Source organism: Nothobranchius furzeri, chromosome 2, assembly GCF_043380555.1.
Source record: "Nothobranchius furzeri strain GRZ-AD chromosome 2, NfurGRZ-RIMD1, whole genome shotgun sequence".
NCBI lineage: Eukaryota > Metazoa > Chordata > Actinopteri > Cyprinodontiformes > Nothobranchiidae > Nothobranchius > Nothobranchius furzeri.
Genome location: NC_091742.1, coordinates 9,416,620 through 9,435,806, shown reverse-complemented (window position 1 = coordinate 9,435,806; position 19,187 = coordinate 9,416,620). Strand labels below are relative to the sequence as shown.

The 19,187-nt window shown below is 40.7% G+C and overlaps 2 protein-coding genes across 5 annotated transcripts in view; one reads left to right on the top strand and one right to left on the bottom strand.

Annotated features, from left to right (window-relative positions):
• Positions 1–19,187, bottom strand: part of LOC107377727 (brain-enriched guanylate kinase-associated protein) — a 46,940-nt gene that overhangs the window by 5,074 nt on the left and 22,679 nt on the right. For 3 of the 4 annotated variants that reach the window (XM_070543776.1, XM_054748072.2, XM_070543775.1), the window contains 13 exons: positions 8,531–8,693; positions 6,994–7,257; positions 6,797–6,920; positions 6,533–6,717; positions 6,344–6,450; positions 6,204–6,233; positions 5,716–5,860; positions 4,243–4,325; positions 3,974–4,172; positions 3,722–3,886; positions 2,047–2,148; positions 1,838–1,978; positions 1,612–1,752 (listed from right to left, as the gene is read on the bottom strand). In XM_070543776.1, the coding sequence (XP_070399877.1) occupies positions 1,612–1,752; positions 1,838–1,978; positions 2,047–2,148; positions 3,722–3,886; positions 3,974–4,172; positions 4,243–4,325; positions 5,716–5,860; positions 6,204–6,233; positions 6,344–6,450; positions 6,533–6,717; positions 6,797–6,920; positions 6,994–7,257; positions 8,531–8,693 (1,849 nt within the window). Of the gene's footprint in view, positions 1–1,611; positions 1,753–1,837; positions 1,979–2,046; positions 2,149–3,721; positions 3,887–3,973; positions 4,173–4,242; positions 4,326–5,715; positions 5,861–6,203; positions 6,234–6,343; positions 6,451–6,532; positions 6,718–6,796; positions 6,921–6,993; positions 7,258–8,530; positions 8,694–14,837; positions 16,437–19,187 lie in introns of those variants that run through there. The other variant, XM_015947524.3, reaches the window with a different exon arrangement.
• On the top strand, positions 9,593–11,900 carry rdh14b (retinol dehydrogenase 14b). The gene is made up of 2 exons (XM_015947530.3): positions 9,593–9,989; positions 11,089–11,900. Exons 1-2 carry the CDS (start codon positions 9,609–9,611, stop codon positions 11,704–11,706), a joined length of 999 nt encoding a protein of 332 aa, XP_015803016.3. The 5' UTR covers positions 9,593–9,608; the 3' UTR covers positions 11,707–11,900.

Here is a 19,187-nt window from a genome sequence, read left to right as displayed (position 1 = left end):
TAATGCATGTGATTAACATCTGTTCAACTCCTGCCAAAAATGGAGGTGTCCCCCTTTCATTCCAGTCGTATCTAAAGAAAACCAGGAAGTTCGAAGCCAAGACAAACATGGGGATGTAAAACAGCCCCTTGACTTGACCTGACCTTTATTTCGAACTAATGTAAAAAAAATACATTTTTTAAACAACACAACTCGACACAAAACCAATCAAATAATTAAGTCCGAAAAGAAGTAGTTAGAAGTAAAACTTGTACATTCCTACCCCCTTCTCGCGTATTCTTAATCAACTTATCTCAAAAACAAAATTTAAAAATTAAGAAACATGTCTATATAAAAATAACAATAATACAGAGTAACAAATATATTAAACATACTCAACAATCAACTTCTTGTATATTTCTATTTAATCCAGCTCATCAACATAATTATCCAATAGATGTTTGTTGTAGCTCTTCTTAAATTGATTTACCTTTACGCATTTTTTCAGATCTTCACTCAAATTGTTCCATAATTCAGCCCCACATATTGTTGTACACATACTCGTCTTTGTTGTCCGAACTCTCTGTTTTTTGAAGTTTAATGCCCCTCTTAAATTGTACCCATGGTCTTTATCATTAAACATGTTCTGTAAATTACATGGAAGTAATTTATTTCTTGCCTTCAACATGATTACTGCGGTTTTAAACTTTATCAGATCAATACATTTTAACAATTGTAAACACTGATTAATGTGCTTTCCATATTGTTGGTAAATATATTGTCAATTAAAGTTTAGCTATGCTTTGTTATTCTACTGGGTTTTGTGATCAATGGATAAAAACTCATACTGAGCATTGTATTTATAAATTCCTCTGTCATTTTGTGTTTGTTTGAGTTCAACAGATCTATATGAAAGTCTCCACAGAGGAACATGACATTCTGATTATTTAGAGCTAATATCTTTTCCATATTACTCATAAAAATGTCAACACAAGATCCTGGTGCCCTGTACACACAACTCACTATCACATTTTTATGTTTTTCCATATTTATCTCCACAGTTATACATTCCATAACACCATCAATTGTGAATGTCATCTTTTCCACCACTCTACAACAAAGAGTAGGTTTGTGTACAGCACAACCCCTCCTCCCACCTTGTTTTTCCTGTTCATATAAATGATTATATATCCATCCAAATCAAAATCTCAGGTGATCAGTCTCAGTCTGAGCCTCTCCTTTCCCTTTGAACTCTCAAGTACAGTCTTAAGACATTTTGTTGGCCAATTGGAGAATAATTCATGAATGTCACGCGGCTCTGGGTTGGGATTCTTTACCCTACAACTCTGTCGGGTAAAGAATCCCAACCCTAACCCGACAGAGGCGTAAAACAAATTCTGCACTCCTGGAAATAAAAGTTGGGAGTTTTGATCTGAGAAAAACGATCTCAAGCATCTAAACTTTCACTCTGATTTTTTATTTTTATTTTTTGGCTCTACAGAAGTAATCCGACTCCACAGAGCAACCAGAGGGTGACACGTGTGGGGAAAATTCATTAATCCTTACATGGTGAGAACATCTGAAATCATCGGATGTTTTAATTCCTGCAACAAGCTCTCGTGCATTACTCACCAAACATTTTGGTGGTGAAGATTCTTTTTATGCTTGAAGCATTCCCGTCGTGCCCTCGGGCCTCAACGTAGGTCCAGTATTGGGCATTCGGCGTCAGATCTTTCAAAAGAACATCCCGTTTGTTTCCATCCACTGAAGCATCTAGAAGAAGGGCACCGCAGAACAAGATACAGACGTGCTTCTAAAGGAAAAGTGAAAACTTTATCCAGATGTGCAGGGAACTGACTGAGCACCGGTCCGTCTGGAAGCTTGTGGAAGACGGTGAAGGAGATGACAGAACTGCAGTTCTTCTTTGACTCTGTGTCCCAGCTGACGAGGGCGCTTGTGTCGTAAGCTTGAACATTTCTGATGACAACCATCTCTGGAACTGCACAAGTCTTATATTATTAAATTTATTGGGAAGAAAATCTTATGAAACTAAAATAATCCACGTACCTCCTGTACTGGAACAGATGTGAAGAGTTTGTGAGCTGTGGCCCGTCTTGTCATCCAGGAGGGGCGTGACTGTGATATTATACAGTGTTCTCTCCCGCAGGCCTAAGAGAGAAGGGAAAATATTTAGGTACAAGCTATTGTTGCAACATAAGATAGAACGGAGTGTTACAGCGTGACTTCATTGTCCTGCATGTAATGTGGCCTGTTTATTAGGTTTTATGGCTGTTTCATAATGGTTGACTTGCACTTGTTGCTTGTTGCATTGTCCAGCGCCTTGGGCGTCCGATAAGGTCAAAGAGGAGGCTTTACAAATAAAGTGAAGAGTCAAAAAATCAAGGATTAACTTTAAAGAACTGAACTAAAATGAAGAAAAACTGGAAACAACAAAGTTAAGATAAGAATATGTAGGAATGATTGCTTTGTAAGTCCTTCTCAGGGAGGACAAATACACTGGTGCACCTTTCTCTAACATAATAGTTACCCACATCACAGCTGAGCTTCAGGTCTTAAAGGTGTGTGAATCTCATCTAATCAATGCATCTGCAGTGGCCTCTGGTAGGAATGAATTCCTTGCAAGCTGTACTCGGGGCAAAAAAAGCCCAGAGATGTCTGTTTCAGCACGGACAAGTCTGCCACATCAGAGGAGGGAGAATGTGGAGTCTTATTTCCTGATATTTGGACATCACGCCCCGGATTGGATAACAGCAACACGGCTTTACCACTGACTTGCAACACTGACGTTTTACAAGCCTGGAGGAGTTCTGCTGTGTGGTGAAGCTGCTAATGATAACGGTTAGCTCAAACTAGCCGAGAGGTCTGCTGATTCCCGGATGCTAAACTAACAACAACCTTCCCCGTCGTGAGTCATGATGGGTGAGTCCATGAATGTCAATTCCCAGTGTGACGTAGATTTGTCAGGATTTTCTAATCTTAATCCAACGTCTACTTTCTATCAGAAGCTAATGCAGGAGATAGGTGTAGGAGACTACTTCAGCCTGCATGAAAAATTCAGTGACTGATTATAATCAGAAAAAACGTGTTTTTTCAGTTAACCACACCTTTTTTTTTCTAATCCTCTGTACAGCAGGACCTGCTAGGAACATTCTGTTATTAGGTTTTAAAATTAAGAAGATGAACTTGTGCCTTTTAAACAATATGCATATTATATCTATCAGATGATGATATTTGCAAAGGATTATATAAAAACAACACAAACAGACTTAAAAATATAACGGGTTCTTTTAGAGTCGCTCTGTTGTGGAAATTCAATTAAATTATACCATGAAAAGCTATTAAGCCTGCATTTTCTATGCATCTATAATTAAAAATAAGAGTTAGAACTTTATAATTTGTAGCCAGTTATTATTAAAGGGCTACAGAAGCACTTTTGGCTCCAGAGCCGCAGGTTGCAGACCCCTGCTCTGATGTTACCCACGTGATTCTAAGCCTGGCAGAGTTGGGTCTCTGTTGGTCACGATCTGAATTCTCAGAAAAATAAACCATTCAACAATTCACTAATGAGTCCATCAGTTTCTTTTCCAAGGTCGATAAAAGATGACATTGATGCAACGATCAGAGACAAATGAGAAAATGGATCGCTCTGTGCAAATGCTTTTCTTTTCTCCAATCTATCGGTCTTGCCCCCGTTTGCCCCCTTTACACCTCTCAGACCTACCCAGCAGAGTTGCATTAGTGGATGTCGACTTCTCCCAGTTGTATTGACTTCCATTGTGGGTCCAGTCAATTATGTAACCACTGACAGGCAGAGCAGGCGCCGTCCAGCTAACCCCGATGACGCCTTCATGAGCAGAGGCTCGGATGTCAGCGACTCGAGGCAGGCCTGCCAATTAAAACCAAACGATTATGCTTTAAATCACATGTCAGGGGGAGTTAATGCTCAGTAAAGCAAAGGATCCGTAAAACTCACTCTCTTCAATAGCTGGGACATAAACAGACTCTTTTAGGATTGTTCCTTCACCCGTGGAAACTCTGAGATATAGTCTGTGTGCATGTTGGTCCACTTGGACATCACAAGCTGAGCTTCCACAGGACGTATAGCTTCCTTCAGCTGCATTGTTGTGTTCAACGCTGTAAGAGATGGACTCTTCACATGCTGAAGGAATCCTCTGTGTTCAACAGAAGGAAGCATAAGAGCAAAAAGTAATACAGGAATATTAACACTGACTTTTCTTTTACCTTCCACATGAGATGGACGTTTCTTTTTCCATTCCTTCCCTCTTCGGCCACTTTCCTCCAAAGGAGAAGACTGATCTGATGCTCTAGAGGTAAAAAATATCCTAACGTTAATCACACAGGATCATTCAGACAAGATTTACTGGATAGGATCTGAACAAACAACAAGAAAAGAGAAAGCACGTTTGCTTTCACACCTGGAACAGAAAACAAAACAGCCTGGAGATCTTAGCAACCGCTGTAAACAATCGCTATCTTCTCTTAAATCACTGCTGGGTTTGGGTTCTCCGGGAAGCTGTCAGGAAATAGTGCTGAGGAATGCAAATCCCTCACAACTCTCAGTGTGGGTTTGGCTGAATCTGTTAACTGTCATCAGGACTGAGATGTACGTAGATAATTATTTATCATTTTTTCTATAGACTAAGTTCACACGCACTAAGACGACTAGCAGCCTGCAGCTTTAACAAATCAGTTTTCAGGTCATTAACAGAATTTTATTCCCTTTCAGATCATCCAGTGCTTGTATAATGTAGAATTAATATTTATAGGTATTCTTAGAATTCTTCCCTCACCCATGGTGTCCCACAAGGCTCTGTGCTGGAGCCTCTACTCTTCCTTCTCTGCAGCACATCATGAGCTCCTTTAAAGGAATCTCCTACCATCTTTATACAGATGACATCCAACTGTATATCTCCGTTAAGCCCCATGAGATGTCTAAGCTGCAGCTGTTACACACCTGCTTAGACTCTATCAAAACCTGGATGGCTGGGAGCTTTCTACAGCTGAATGAAGATAAGACTGAGATCCTCATCTGTGCTCCAGCTGGTTCCCAAAGTCAGAGACTTTCTTGGTCAGCTTGCTTCTCACCCCAAACCCTTTATTAGGAATCTTGGTGTGACCTTTGACCCAACTCTCAGCCTGGATTCTTATGTCAGTTCTCTTGTTCGCTCTTCTTCCATCTCAGGAACATTGCTAAGTTGAGTCCCATTCTACGACACCCTGAACTTGAGACAGTTATCCACACCTTCATCTCCTTACGCTTAGACTGCCGCAACTGGCTTTTCAACAGCACTGAGATCGTTGTCCTCTTAAAACTGTGAAATTTCAGACATGTTTGAAAAATCATTGCATGCATTTGCATGAACTGTTGAGAAAGTTTGGTTTTAAAATGGCAGCCATCTACTTTAGTCTTAGTGTAGCTCAGTCTAGCCATTAGCCTATCAGTCATGTTGGATGTAAATGCCTTTTCTCTGACCTGAGGCCATCCTCGAAGCTATGAATAGCAATTTTCTAAATATTTAAGAGATGAAAGTATACTAAAAATGACAAATTATCAAAACTGCATGCACAGATGTTTGTTTTTTGTTGTTTAATTACTGTTTCTGTACAATATGAGTTAGCATCAAAATATGTTGAGCAAAAATGCAGTGACAATGGCTGTAAAATGAAAAAAGGGTGCTGAGTATTCCATCTTACTGTTAAGTTTGGTCAGAACCATCTTCTCCAGGCTCCAATCGCTCCATGGGGCATAACTCAAGGCACATCGGGCTGAGAGTTTATAGGTAACGCAGGACTCCACGTCTTCAATTTTAAAGGTTTTCAGATCCGTCATGAAAAAGAGCTGTACATAGAAAACGGTGTTGGTTAATAGCAACATCTGTCCAGCTGAACTTTTAAACGCCTAAGACTGAAAATCAATTCGTACTAAAGATTATATTTTAATGCCTTTAGAGTTTTAAATGGTTTAATGCCATATGAGTGTGAAATATTATTTAAAAAATGCCTTTCAGAGTCACAAAAGTAAAAGAATTAGCTGTAATAAAGAAAATAATCACATCATTTCTTTTTTAAATTTTTATTTTCTTCATCTATTTGATGTAAAAATCAGTTTTTTATGCATATTTGAAGATTTTATATCATAGTTGGTATATTCTTTTGTCATATAGGGAAAGAGATTTGTTTACATTTGAGGTTTTATTATTGGACGATGATTCCTGAAACAAAAGAGACAGAGAGATAATTAATACAGTGATTCTAGCAGGAGGGCTGATTGTGTTTAATTATTAGCAATCGTTTGCTTTTCCTTTCTTCTTACTCGGCCCACCTTGTGGTATTTCACTTGACACTTGTCTGGGTTTGGGTTTGAGTCTAACTTGATGAACAGATGATCCGAGTCAGCTGTTAGCGTTACCTGTGGCGGGTTAATCTTCCCTGAGGGAACAGAAAACCATCATTAAAACTTAAAAACATCATTGGCCTAATTTAGTGGAGGATGTTGTTTTACTGTACTTACAGATGTGATCAAATGTAAACTCAAACGGATCAGAGTCCACCTCCCAGGCAGCAGTTTTTGCTCTTACAATAACAGTGTAGTTGTTCCCGAACAATAAAACTACAGATTCTGACATTGTTTCTGCTGTGCAGCTTGTATTATGCGAGTCGCAGAGCTCAGTGGGAGAAGGACTTCCAGGAGAGATCCTGAAATAATGATGAATGTAGTTATGAGGGGAAAAAAGAAAAAAACATTAAAAGAATTGTCCAAAATAAAGAATCTTACAGAAGCAAGGTGTAGTTTATTTGCAGTGAATGCTTCCTTTGATGCTCCCATGTGCATGTGAGGAGGTCTGGGGCACCGTCGTTGCTTATATGGAGGATGACACAAGAGATGTTTTTGGGCTTTGCTGCAAAAGAAACCCATGTAAGGAGTGTCATCTCCAACATTAATCAATGCAAATGAAGGAAAGTGAGTCTTACAAAATGTTCTGATGGTGGTGCCTCCGAGGACTTGGTCGGTGTAGGAACTGTGACACTGCAGAGTTGCACTCGGACGAGTGAAGTTCCTCAGGAACAAGGCGGTATGTGTTGCGTTAACGGGAATACTTTCATTAATGCGGTTGTTGTTTATCGTCCAGAAGATTTTCCCTTGCACGCACGATGACTGGCACGTCACCCTCACACTGGAGCCTTCCTCCACCTGCAGGTCCTTAGGCTCAACGTTGCAGATGTTGTCATGCCGACCTGCAGGAAGCGACACTTTTTAGACTCGGTTTATGGTGGATCTTGTCTTTGAAGAGCCCCCGTGTTGTTGTTCGGTTTAATTCATTCTTCAGAACGTTTCCTTCCATTACTGTTAGCGCTCCAGCCTTTTATTCTTGTGAAACATTTCAAAACATCCCAAAGGGGATTCACACAGAACATTCAGAGTGGTATTCTGATGTTATCTTTCTCTCGTGCACTCTGGTCCTGCTCAAAAACAAATACATCAACAGTAGTTGCATTTCTGCATGCTTTCCTCCCGACCCTCACTGGATTGTCACATTTCTTTGAAACAAGAAGTTTGTGGTTGCCTGATTTCTGCAGCTTTCTGAGGATTTGCAGTTTGCAGGGACATTCTGGTTTGCAGAGAGGTCATGAACACCACAAGGCATGGTACAGCAGCTCTAATAGTATAAAGAAGTTATTATAAAGCTGTCTGAGGTTAAAGGTGAATACAGTTTAGCGCTGATGTTTTATGGCAAAACACAAGTTGCTGCAAACATCCGGTTTAAAGCAGAAAAAGGTGCATCGCATAACGTTTTGACATTTTGCTTCTCACGAGGTTCGTAGACCTTCTAAAAAAGGGAAATCAACAAAAAGAATGCTAAAGATTAGAAAATCTAAAATAAAATTGCTGTGTGGTATAAATAACTTTACCAACAATAATAAATCAGGTTTTTATCACAGATTATTATGACAATCACTGAGTTATGATTTACCCAACAGCTGGAAAAAGAACTTTAAAATTTTAAATAGAGAAAAGGTGTGTTTTGTATCATGTGTTTTTCTTCTGAATGCATTTTTAGGTTCTTAGAGAAAAAGTGTCCTGGCTCTACTTTTTAAAGGGAGTAAAGGTGAGTTTTTTAAAAAGTAGCCTACATTAAAATCTACAAAGCTCTGTGCATGTTTGATTTTCTTAACATCTGTCCAGATGCATCCAAGCAATAAAAAAATAACATTCATATGATTCATATAAGTAAAACTGAGCAGGGGCGTTTATTTGTTTTGTTTTGTGGGAGTAAAGAAATAAAATTATAGTTGTTTTTTTATGAAAAATCCATTTGTGGGTTAGAATGGCATTAAAATAGTAGCTTAGTGTCATGCTGATGGGATGATTATTAAAATAACCCAAAGAAATATTCATAATGAAACCAAAATGTCCCCTAAAAGTCCTCCAAACTGGCCGGAACTCAGTCATTTCACGTGTTTCTCTTTTCAACAAAAACATGTACAGTCCTCAAATAAACGTTCCTACCTTCACAAATGGAGAGGATCCAAGCCACAAGAAAGGAAACTTTGAGGGGAAACATCTCCTCCAGCGTCCGCGTCTTTAGGGACTGAAACGAGAGCGCGTCCTGCTCTGAAGCTGAGCGCACATTCTCCACCAGCTCCTCAGCTTTCAGGAACTGAAGCAAACCCTGAAATAAACGGGAGGTGTTACCCAACAGGGGACGAATAAAAAAGGGGAAGTGAAGCTGCTTGAGGGCAGCTCCTCGAAGTGAAACATCCAGACAAGATGAAAATAAATAAATAAATAAAAAAGGAACGAATCACGTGCTTATCATGTCAGACGATAAATTATTATTTACCATGCAAGACGTATTTGGATAAAATAATAAAATAAATATCCACATCAGACGACATGATTTGTGTCATAAAACATTTCACATGACACATTTTGCCAAAGGAACAATAAAGATAATTTCGAAATCAAATAATTTAAATTAAAATTGTTTATTTTAATTATTATTTAGAAAAACGTTTTATAGCTTTCTTGTTCTTACCAGGGAGAGACGAGGATACTTAAATATACGTTTAGTTTAGTTAAGTTTATTTTACTGTACACAAATACATGTAAAATAAATACATTTAAAATGTAGTTGATACTGGTTTGGTTTGGGTGTTTATTTTTGTTGTAATTGCGCTATCTAGTGGTTGTTGATGTACTGTAAAGTAAACAATAAAAATGGACACTAAATATTCTTATTTCTTATTCTTATGGTTTTACGATCTTTGTTGGGATTCTTATAGGTTTTTATTAAGATCACTGTAGCTATTTTTCGTGTTTTTCTTCTTAATAAATAGGAGAACCGCTGAAGGTACATGGTACACTGCGTAACACGTTCCGTTATAAAAACCCGGAAGTTGTTTTCAAAACCCAATTTTTAAATAGTTACGCTAACTTTAACTTTTCAAGTTTATACTGTTACGTAAACTACATAGTTTTACATTAGATTTAATATATTAGAATATTTTGTTAATTTTAGTTTAACGAATGGGGTTATATCGGTCGTAAAACTATTTCCGGGTTACGTATGTAAACATAACAACGGATGCTGGCAGTCCCGTCCTCTTCGTCAATGGCTACAGCCGTGCTAATAGCCGCTGTGGTCGGCGGTGGAGTTCTGCTCCTGATGCGCCGTCTATTCCCCAGACAGAAACCAGTTAAACTGCTCCGGTATCCAGCCGGCGTCATGGGAGGAAAGACCGTGATAGTCACCGGGGCTAACAGCGGGATAGGGAAGGCCTTGGCCGGGGAGCTGCTGAAGCTACATGCCCGGGTCATCATGGCCTGTCGGGATCTGCGGAGCGCTGAGGACGCTGCCCGGGATATCAGGAGGGAAGCGCGGTCAGATCAGGGGGAGGTGGTCGTCAAACACCTGGACCTCGCTTCTCTCAGATCAGTACGGAAATTTTGTGAGGAAGTTAACAAGGTAGGTGACCAATCAGAATGGAGTGTACTCTGGAAGAGTACCTATTGTTTGTGATGGAGGCCAAAAGTAGCATTAGCTGCATTTAGGGGAACTGTCCCTGGTGCTGAAATAATTAGGGCCAAAGAATCCAAATTGGAACCAGTCTGTAGTTCCAAACTAAATTTTATTATGACTATTATTCCATACGGTGAATTTAAATATAGGACCCTTTATTGTTTAATATCAAAGTTGTCATAGTTTAATTTTCATCTGGAAAAATGTAACTACTGGTTATTTAGGACTTGAATATTCGCTAGGGGTGTCTTGAGATGTTGGGCCCTGTGCATGTTGGGGTTCTTTTACATGCAGTCAGATTGGTAATGGTGATTTTGGAGCGTTTCTGTCCCCTTTATTGTAACATGTGCTGGTTGTATTAGCTTAACCTTCAGCATTGGCTTAAAAAAGCTTATTTTGACTATTGTTGACAGGAATAATAAAGTAACAGTTAGTGCTGCTTGTTTTGTAAAGCATACTATAGAGAAACTTGCTTTTTTAACTGTTTTGCCCAGTATTTTAATTTAATTTTAATCTGTATTATAAACGTCTGGTGTCAAATAGTTAAAAATAATGTCAACTTCAATGTAACTTTGGCAGTCAGACCCTTCAGTCAGTCGCTGACGGTTACCCCTCATAACCACTAGGTGTCTCACAGCCTCATTGTCTTTATTATGGAACAAATTAATTTTATTTCAAGATGCCTTCAGTTAATCAACTTTTTTTCTTCCCAGTTAAAATGTATGTTTTGATATGCCTGTGAGATACATCTACATATCAAATCAAATTAAATAACTTGGGCTTTAAAGGAGTTAAAAAAAGTAATTTATAACATAATTATAACTTGTGAAATACAGGGATTATAGTTTGTACTGTTGGTGGCTAGTAACAGTGAAAAATTAAGCCACACACAACTTTAGATGTCCTTAAACACAACTGTCTTTGTCCTTTACAATAATTCAAAATTCAACAAAAGAAAATAAATATGTGTTTAGTAATAAATAAATGATGTGATTTTAATTTGATAACGCAAAATCTAAAATGTTTTAAATGTGTTTGTTGTTAGGAGGAATCCCGGGTTGATGTGCTGATAAACAACGCTGGCATCTACCAGTGTCCCTACTCTAAGACAGAAGATGGTTTTGAGATACAGCTGGGAGTGAACCACCTGGGTCATTTCCTCCTCACTCACCTTCTCCTGGACCGTCTGAAGGCTTCGGCGCCGAGCCGCATCATCGTGGTTTCCTCCAAACTTTACAAATACGGCCACATCAACTTTGATGACTTGAACAGCGAGAGGAGCTACAACAAGGCCTTCTGCTACAGTCAGAGCAAACTAGCCAACCTGCTGTTCACGCTCCAGCTGGCTCATCAGCTCCAAGGAACGGGGGTCACAGTCAACGCCCTCACCCCGGGCATCGTGCGGACCCGACTGGGCAGACACGTTCAAATCCCTCTGCTGGCTAAGCCACTGTTCCATCTCGCCTCGCTGCTCTTTTTTAAGAGTCCATTGGAAGGAGCTCAGACGCCGCTTTATCTGGCCTGCTCCCAGGAGGTGGAGGGCGTGTCGGGGAAGTGCTTTGCTGACTGCGAGGAGGAGGAGTTGATGGATAAAGCTACAGATGAACAGGCAGCCAAGTCCCTGTGGGACATGAGCAGAAGGATGGTTGGACTCACCGACTGACCAGAGGCCAGTTCTGGTGATGGTATTGTAGGGACTTAAGTGTTCTTGGACTAATCTTTTGCAGCCTTAGAGACAGAATTCTGCCAGAGATGGGTTGTGAAAACTCTATTTGCCACCCTGGGGGTAAAAACATTAATGAAATGTGATAATTAAGGATCTGTGAAGAACATTACATAGAGATGATGGGAGATTATAAAGGATTTTATTTTGAAAGTGGTTGTTCTGAAGTAGAAGGTTTTATCACCCCCAAATAACTCTCCGGGGTTTTAGTTTTGCTGTTTGCCATTTATCCTTCAGAACATTTTCTTCCACACAAGACTTGAAAAAGTCGCGTTATTTAAGGTGGAACAGAAACATTTTATTGCCAAAAAACATTTAAAAAATTATCAAAAAATCTTTCTAGTTTCTTGTATCCATCAAACCAAGTTCCTTTAAATCTTAAACACAACATGATCTTTTCTCAGCACTACACCAAGTTCTGGACACATCAGGATCAAAGCTAAGCTGAGCTGTCACATTTACCTTCATGGTGAGGTCACATTCTTGCTTACTCCCTTCAAAGCATCAGAGTTTAAGTTCACTGTGTGTTGTGATGCAGAATTTCTGCACACTAGAGCTTTTGTTTTGCAGAGCCAAGGAAAATGTGGGTAGTTCCACAAGGAAGACCTGTTATTGCAGGAATGAATTTGCACTTAGCCATAGTTCACAGACTGTAAAAAAGAAAAAAATACGTAGATTTTCCAGTAAAATGCCGGCAGCGGGGGTTGCCAGAATAGTACTGTAAAATTACGGACAAAACTTTATTTTCTTTTAAGATGAGAAGGTATTTTTATGGTTTCTACGATTTAAAGTGGGGCTGAAGTCAGTATTTTATTGTAGAAGAAAAATGAACATGAAAATAATCTATAAAATAAAATTTGTGCCATTCAAATGGTTTTCCTCATTACATAAAATCACCTTTCACTCTTCAATTAATAGTGTGAAATAGGAATGTACACAATTAACGGATTAACTGCTGTTAATGTCATAACCAATTATAATAGCTTTTCCTGCGTAATTGCTGTTGAGTCAGCAATGACATCGCTATTGAACAGCAGCACAACGGTTTAGCCAGTCCTCACTTGGCACTCTAGATAACAGGAAGTAAACTACTCCCAGCAACTGCCACAATATATTCTGTGCCTCTAGAAGGCACAAGAGAGCCGCTGTGAAAATATTTTGACTCGAACACCACAGAAGAAGAGATGAGCTTGTCACATGATCAAATAAATTTACTTTATGGTTTACAGTTGACCGACTATTAACCGTTACGGGCATCAAAAACCGATTAAAGAAATTTTGGAAAACGTGCTTCCAAAAAGTTATGCAAATTTCACAACATCAAACGACACCAAACATCCATTACCAACAATTAAATGCTGAATTTTGTTCAATAAATAAATGTAAAAATCACAGTGTTTAAACATTATAAACTTTAGGGGCATTTTCCGTAAAAAAAAAAAACAGAAAAAAAAGAGTGCTTTACAGCAGGATTATGTAATTTTTTAAAGAAAAAATGTACAAATTACTGTTCTCACCAACTCATTTATTTACGGCAACTTCACATAAAACCAACAGATTTAAATGGTTTTATAGCTGACGGGTTTTTCCTGTCATGGTTTTGCAGTTTATCACTGTTAAATATACAGCTTTTTTTACTGTGCAAACTGAGAAATTTTTCTATTTATTTATACCTGCTAGGTGCAATGGTGTATTCACGGACCTGGAATGAATATCTGATATTTGAGTTTGATTGTGCCTGTGACTTTTTGTTGATTTTATCGGGGGGGGTGGGGGGGGGGGGGGGGGGTTATTAAATACCCTTAGCCTAAAAAATAAACCAAAATATTAAAGTATTAGTTTAGAATAATGTATAAGACAAAAACCTTCAACTTTGAGAGGCAGAAGTTAAGATGTGTGAAATATTTTGCCATTTTCCTTCATGCAGACATGTTTAATCTTCTATTCTTTTCAGTTTTTAATCACAGTGTAACATGCTAGCCTAAGAATACCCCAGATATAATTTGTTTGGGCACAGAAAACACAACAAAGAGCCTAATAATCATCAGACCCTTTTTTAGATGCTTTAGGTCTTTCACATTTAGAGGCTGACACACCAAACAAATCAAAGATAAAGAGGTGCACAGTATGTGGTACAATTGCTATTATTATAATGTTGGTATAAATAGAGAGCTCTTATGATGTAGCATCGTCATGACGACGACTCTGCATGGAAGAAACTTTCTTTCTGTTTAGAGTTTGCTGATCTTTGCAGAAATCCCTCTCTACTAACTTATTTTTAAATTCACAACGGTGACAAAAGCAAACCTCACGGTGACTCAGCAAGTTTTGTGCCACGTGGTTGCAGCAATCTGAGTGATGAAAAGCCCCAGCTGACTTCAGTCATGAAACAACAACAAAGCAGCTAGATTTAATGCACATCTCACACGTGGATCCATGAAGGTTTTATGTAGAATTTGTGCTTTATTAAGAGAACAAAACAACCAAAATATAGAAACATGCGTCATTGTCAAATAAAGTGGGTTACAGAGACTTAGACGGGGCGTGGGCATCCAAATTTGAGGTAGAGTGGGGGTAGGACAACCTCTCGATTATAGAATAATATGAATGAAAAAGTAATACGACTGCTAAGACAGATGTTTACATCTCAAGAACGATCCATCAATAACAACAAAATACACCCATCGATACTGTCAAATTCAGTTAGGAGAAGAAAAATGTGTTTGTCATCTAAAGGATTCGGCTTTGATTTCCCCTTTCAAATGTGTCGCACAAGGCCGACGCGGATTCAGTCACTTAAAAACATCGACTGAAGCTAATCCTTGGATTCAAATCGAAGTTTTCAATTATGGCATCGCCAGTTTTTATTTATATACAAGTTCCAGGAGTATCGAGAAGATCTGAACTTGTTTTTGAATGTATTTCTTGCTAATAGCTTCACATAAAATATATCACTCAGTTTGTAGTATATTCTTACATTGGCAACTTAAATACACACGTTCTTATGCACTTTAAGGGATCGTAAGCTCCTCCCCGCTTGTTCCAGCTCATTCGAGTCTTGACTTGCTTCCTCGAGTCGGTCCTATTGCAAACAGCTGCAGTCCCCTTCCATAACCAAGACTCCTAGATGATCTTCAGTGGTTACATCTTCAGGGATTATCGGGCTGTCCCGGCTGCTCTTCAGGATCATTGAATGGTAGCAGCAACTGAAGGTGTAGTTGAGCACACCAAGGCATTGTGTGTTCGATTAAACCTGACTGGAAAGTCCCTTAGTTCAGAAGAGTCCCATAAAGCTGGGCCTTAGTCAGACTGTCCTTCCTGGAAAGTCCCAAAGAGCCAAAGTTTTGGTTGTAAGGTGAGGGAGGAGGTGGGGTCTGTGAAGGAGGCTGGCTCACCTGTGCAGGCATGCTGTGCATCTCCACTTGATAGTGCTGCAGCTCTTCGCCCATCTCTAGAGACCTCTGGTTGAGCGACTCAGTGGAGCTGTTTGGACTGGGGTCTACGTAATCCGTACTCTGGCCGGCTGCTGCCTCGTTGCCCTCCATGTCTTTGGAGCTTCCTGAGTGGTAGAGACTGTGCTCTGACTCTTGGCTGTCCTCGGTTCGGAACAGGTGAGCTTGGCTGTGTGCGTCCCTCAGACCTGGGCTGCATTCGGGGCTGGCAGCAACCCACACCGGGTCCATGGCATCTGCTCCATGATGGTAGTAGTCAGCTCCCTCCTGGAAACTGCTGTAGAGCGGCCCGAGCCGGATCTTAGCAGGGCGTACGGAAAAATGCTGCTCTGAGAAGCTGTAAGGTGAAGCTCGGCCCGGGCTGCGGTAAGAGTTGGCACTTAAGTCCTCAACGCTGAGTTGTTTCCACCGACCAATCAGCTCCTCCTCTTCAGGGGCTAACGTGCTGCCTCGTCGACTGTCTCCGTAGGCGACGCTTGGGGAGGAGGACGGAGGGAGTGGCTCATAGGGCTCACTGAAACAAGAAGACATGGTACGGCTGTAGACTGGAGAGCTGCCATTCTGGTGGTGGCTCATCTCGCTCTGTTGGAAGGGGTGAGCATTGGAGAAGCTCCCTGGACTGTCCCTCTCCCAGGATGAGTCACTTTTCCTCTCATAGTCCCCTGCATCCCTCCATTCCATATAGAGGGAGTGATGGTGTGGTGAGGAAGCTGCACTGCTGGGCGGGTCGTTGCCTTTGTCCTCAGACCCACCTCCACTGAAGCTGGAGTACGAGCTGGAACCTCCACCTAATGTGGCAGGGAACTTAGCAAAATGTTCCTGGGAGAACTCAGCCCTCAGCCCCACAGAGCCCTCCTCTGGAGTGCTGTCAGTGGAGTTTTGGGGCCCATACAGCAGCGTCCTGTAACCATGAACATCCATGCTTGGCCTCCTCTCACGGTGACGATCGTCAGGGCAGTAGAGGGCTGTGTCGCTGCTGTAAAGGTCAGATTTGTAGGCCGCGCGGAGCCCCAGGCGCTCGCCGGGGCCCAGTCTTTCCAGAATAAAAGTATGATCCTGGGTTTGGGGGCTAGGTGAACGGGAGACCTGACTGCTGCTGCAGGCCTCATCTGGCTTCTCGAGCACATTGGCAATGAGGGAAGTGGAGTCAGGGTAGTCGTGACAGAGAGGAGACTCTTCCAGGTGCACCGTCAGTCGCTCCTGAAAATCAGCAGGCAGCTAAAATGGCCAAAGAAAGAGAGAAACCCCTTTTTAAAAACTCCTTTAATGGAAATAATAATTAACTTCTGTGACAACCAGTCAGTAAGCATTCTTCAACAAAATGCTTTGTGTGTGCACTTTGATAAGACGTTTGCATAACTGTGACCATGAACCACTTTTGAGCTGACTACAGTTGGTCTCCTAGTTTTAGAAGCTGTTACGTGAGAAAACGGTTATACATTTCTGACTCTGACAGTTTTCTGTAACAGCTGATGTCTCACTGTGTGAGGCAGACTGGCTGATTCGCTTAGATGACCAACGATTCCATCACACCTCTGTCGGGTTTTCATCAGAAATTACAAATAAAACAGGGCTTGTCATGATGAAACATGAAATCTGTCTCGGCATAACCTTCCTTCCAACATGATTTAGGCGTTAAGACTGTTCATTTAAATGAGATGCATTAAAATGCCAGAAGGATGACCACACTTGTCCACAGCACCATTAGACACTCATTTATCAGCATTAAAAAAAAGTGTTTGCTGATGCGGAAAAGTTGGTCCATGCGTTTCTCTCCTCCAGGCTGGATTTCTGTAATGCACTTCTCATTGGGACTACTGGAAAAATCCTTCAAAAGCTGCAGTATATTCAGAACTGTGCTGCTAGGATCCTGATGAGAGGACGCAAATATGACCATATTACGCCCATTCTTAAATCTCTTCACTGGCTCCCGGTTTCATCTAGAATTGATTACAAGGTTGTCCTCCCCCCACACACACACCTTAAAGAACTTCTGTTTTCACAGACGTCCACACGCAACCTCCGCTCTGCATCAGTACGTCTTTTGAAAACTCCAAAGACTAAACTTCGCACCATGGGAGATTGCGCTTTTTGCTCAGCTGCACCCAGACTTTGGAATTCCCTCCCAGGGCATCTGAGGACATCACAGGCTATTGGTGCTTTTAAATCTGGTCTTAAAACTTATCTTTTTACCAGTGCTTTCGGGTTAAATTGACTTTGTAGCACTTAGAGATTAGTTTCAAATGTAAAGTGCTTCATAAATCAAATGTATTATTATTATTAAAATTTGGATTTGGGTAGTAGTAGGCTAAAAGAACTCAACAAGCACTGCTCAATCTGTGGCAGACATCCAGGGCCAAAAGGCTTTTGGGAAAATGTTCCGGAAGGTGTGTGTCCTGTTCCAGCTAACTAACTGATGCTGTATTTCAGTAAAGACAAAGCCCAATGTTGCATTCCTTCCACAGGAAGTGATTTGTGATTTTGGAAAGGACAGGGTCCCAGCTTTCTGAACCTGCTTGAATGACATTGATTGCGCAGGCTGTCTAAGAATTACGGTAATTTAAGTATGAAGCCATGCTACGTCGCCACCGCTGAATCAGCAGTAAGAGGGTTGGTGGTGTGATGGTCTGGGGCCACTTTGCTGCTTCAAGACCTGGAACCATGAATTCTGCCCCAAAACATCTGACCTTTGACCTTTAACGGACCATTCTAGCTGCAAAGCTGTCAGACGTGGCTGAATTCAAGCGATTCTTTGAGTTGAACACAATCCCTCCACAGTGATGTGAGACTCACTATCTCAAACACGGAATCCAGTTTTTGCCCCGACAACCCTTTTTATATGGTAAACTATTTACATGCACACTATTGTTTTGATGTGTTTACTCTCTTGTTCCAGTGTGCCAGTGTGACACGTGCATGCTTGTCTTTGTCTGCAGTAACAGTTTTCATGGCTACAGTGTAAAAAAGCACCATCTTCTCTGAGGCACCGCTCAAAGGGAGTTAAAATAGACTTTAAGTGAAAATAAAGACAAACAGCCACATTTCTTGGAAGTTAAAGGCACTGTTCCAATTTGAGCATCTCCCAGGAAGAAATCTTACATCATCTAGCTTGCTTCCTCTCCATAGCAACAAGCTGCGTGTCAACAGCAGCACCAGGAACTTTTTCCTAATTAGGATTTAAATTAAAGCTCATTTCAATGTAAAAAATGACATTTTATTGCAGGAATTTGATTACAACTGAAAAATCAAATTGCAGATTAATTGCTGTGCTCACATGTTTCTTTTGAAACTTATTATTACAGGTTGCCGCTCAGCGTACTGTTGCATTCAGACATGAGAGTCCAGCCGCTTCACACCCTCTCTGGGCTTGTTGTGCAGCATAACAGGCAACTAAGCGGGCGCGGAAGAGCCGCTGCATTTCTCAACAGTGCAGCAGCAACATTCATCAGTATGATTTCGATTAACTTCCACCCACAGGATCAGCAGACCGGTGGACGTACAGTGAGTTCACAGGTAGCCTCTGACCCCCTTTATGTTCCGCAGAAAGCCAACTTAACAGTTTCTCACTTTTATGATGGATCCTCAGCCATGCGTGTCTTTAGTTGCTCTCTTTATAAGCAGGGCTGCTATTTTATGAGCAAATGCAGTTTCCACCAATACGTTTATTTATTTTTTTATATTCAGCCATATAAAGTAGAGAGGCATTCTTGCACCTTGTGGACGTGAGCCAGCTCTAATGACACTGGGAAGGCACGAGGCTCTGATGCAGCAGATAGTAGAGCCAGGTCGATCTAGTGATAACACACTCATCAATACACGTTTGCATTTTTTTCACAACCAACAGTGGGACGGTGATGAGGCTGCAGTTTGCTCCCAGTTAGAATTCAACCACACATTTTGAACGTGCCTCACAGTGCTAAGCCAACCCTGAACTCAGGGCTGCAGTTTCTTTCATTTTGGAATTACATG

Coding starts and splice junctions, on each gene's coding strand:
- rdh14b (XM_015947530.3), top strand. CDS start 9,609: ATGCTGGCAGTCCCGTCCTCTTCGTCAATGGCTACAGCCGTGCTAATA. Junction 9,990..11,088: donor TTTGTGAGGAAGTTAACAAG/GTAGGTGACCAA, acceptor GTTTGTTGTTAG/GAGGAATCCCGGGTTGATGT.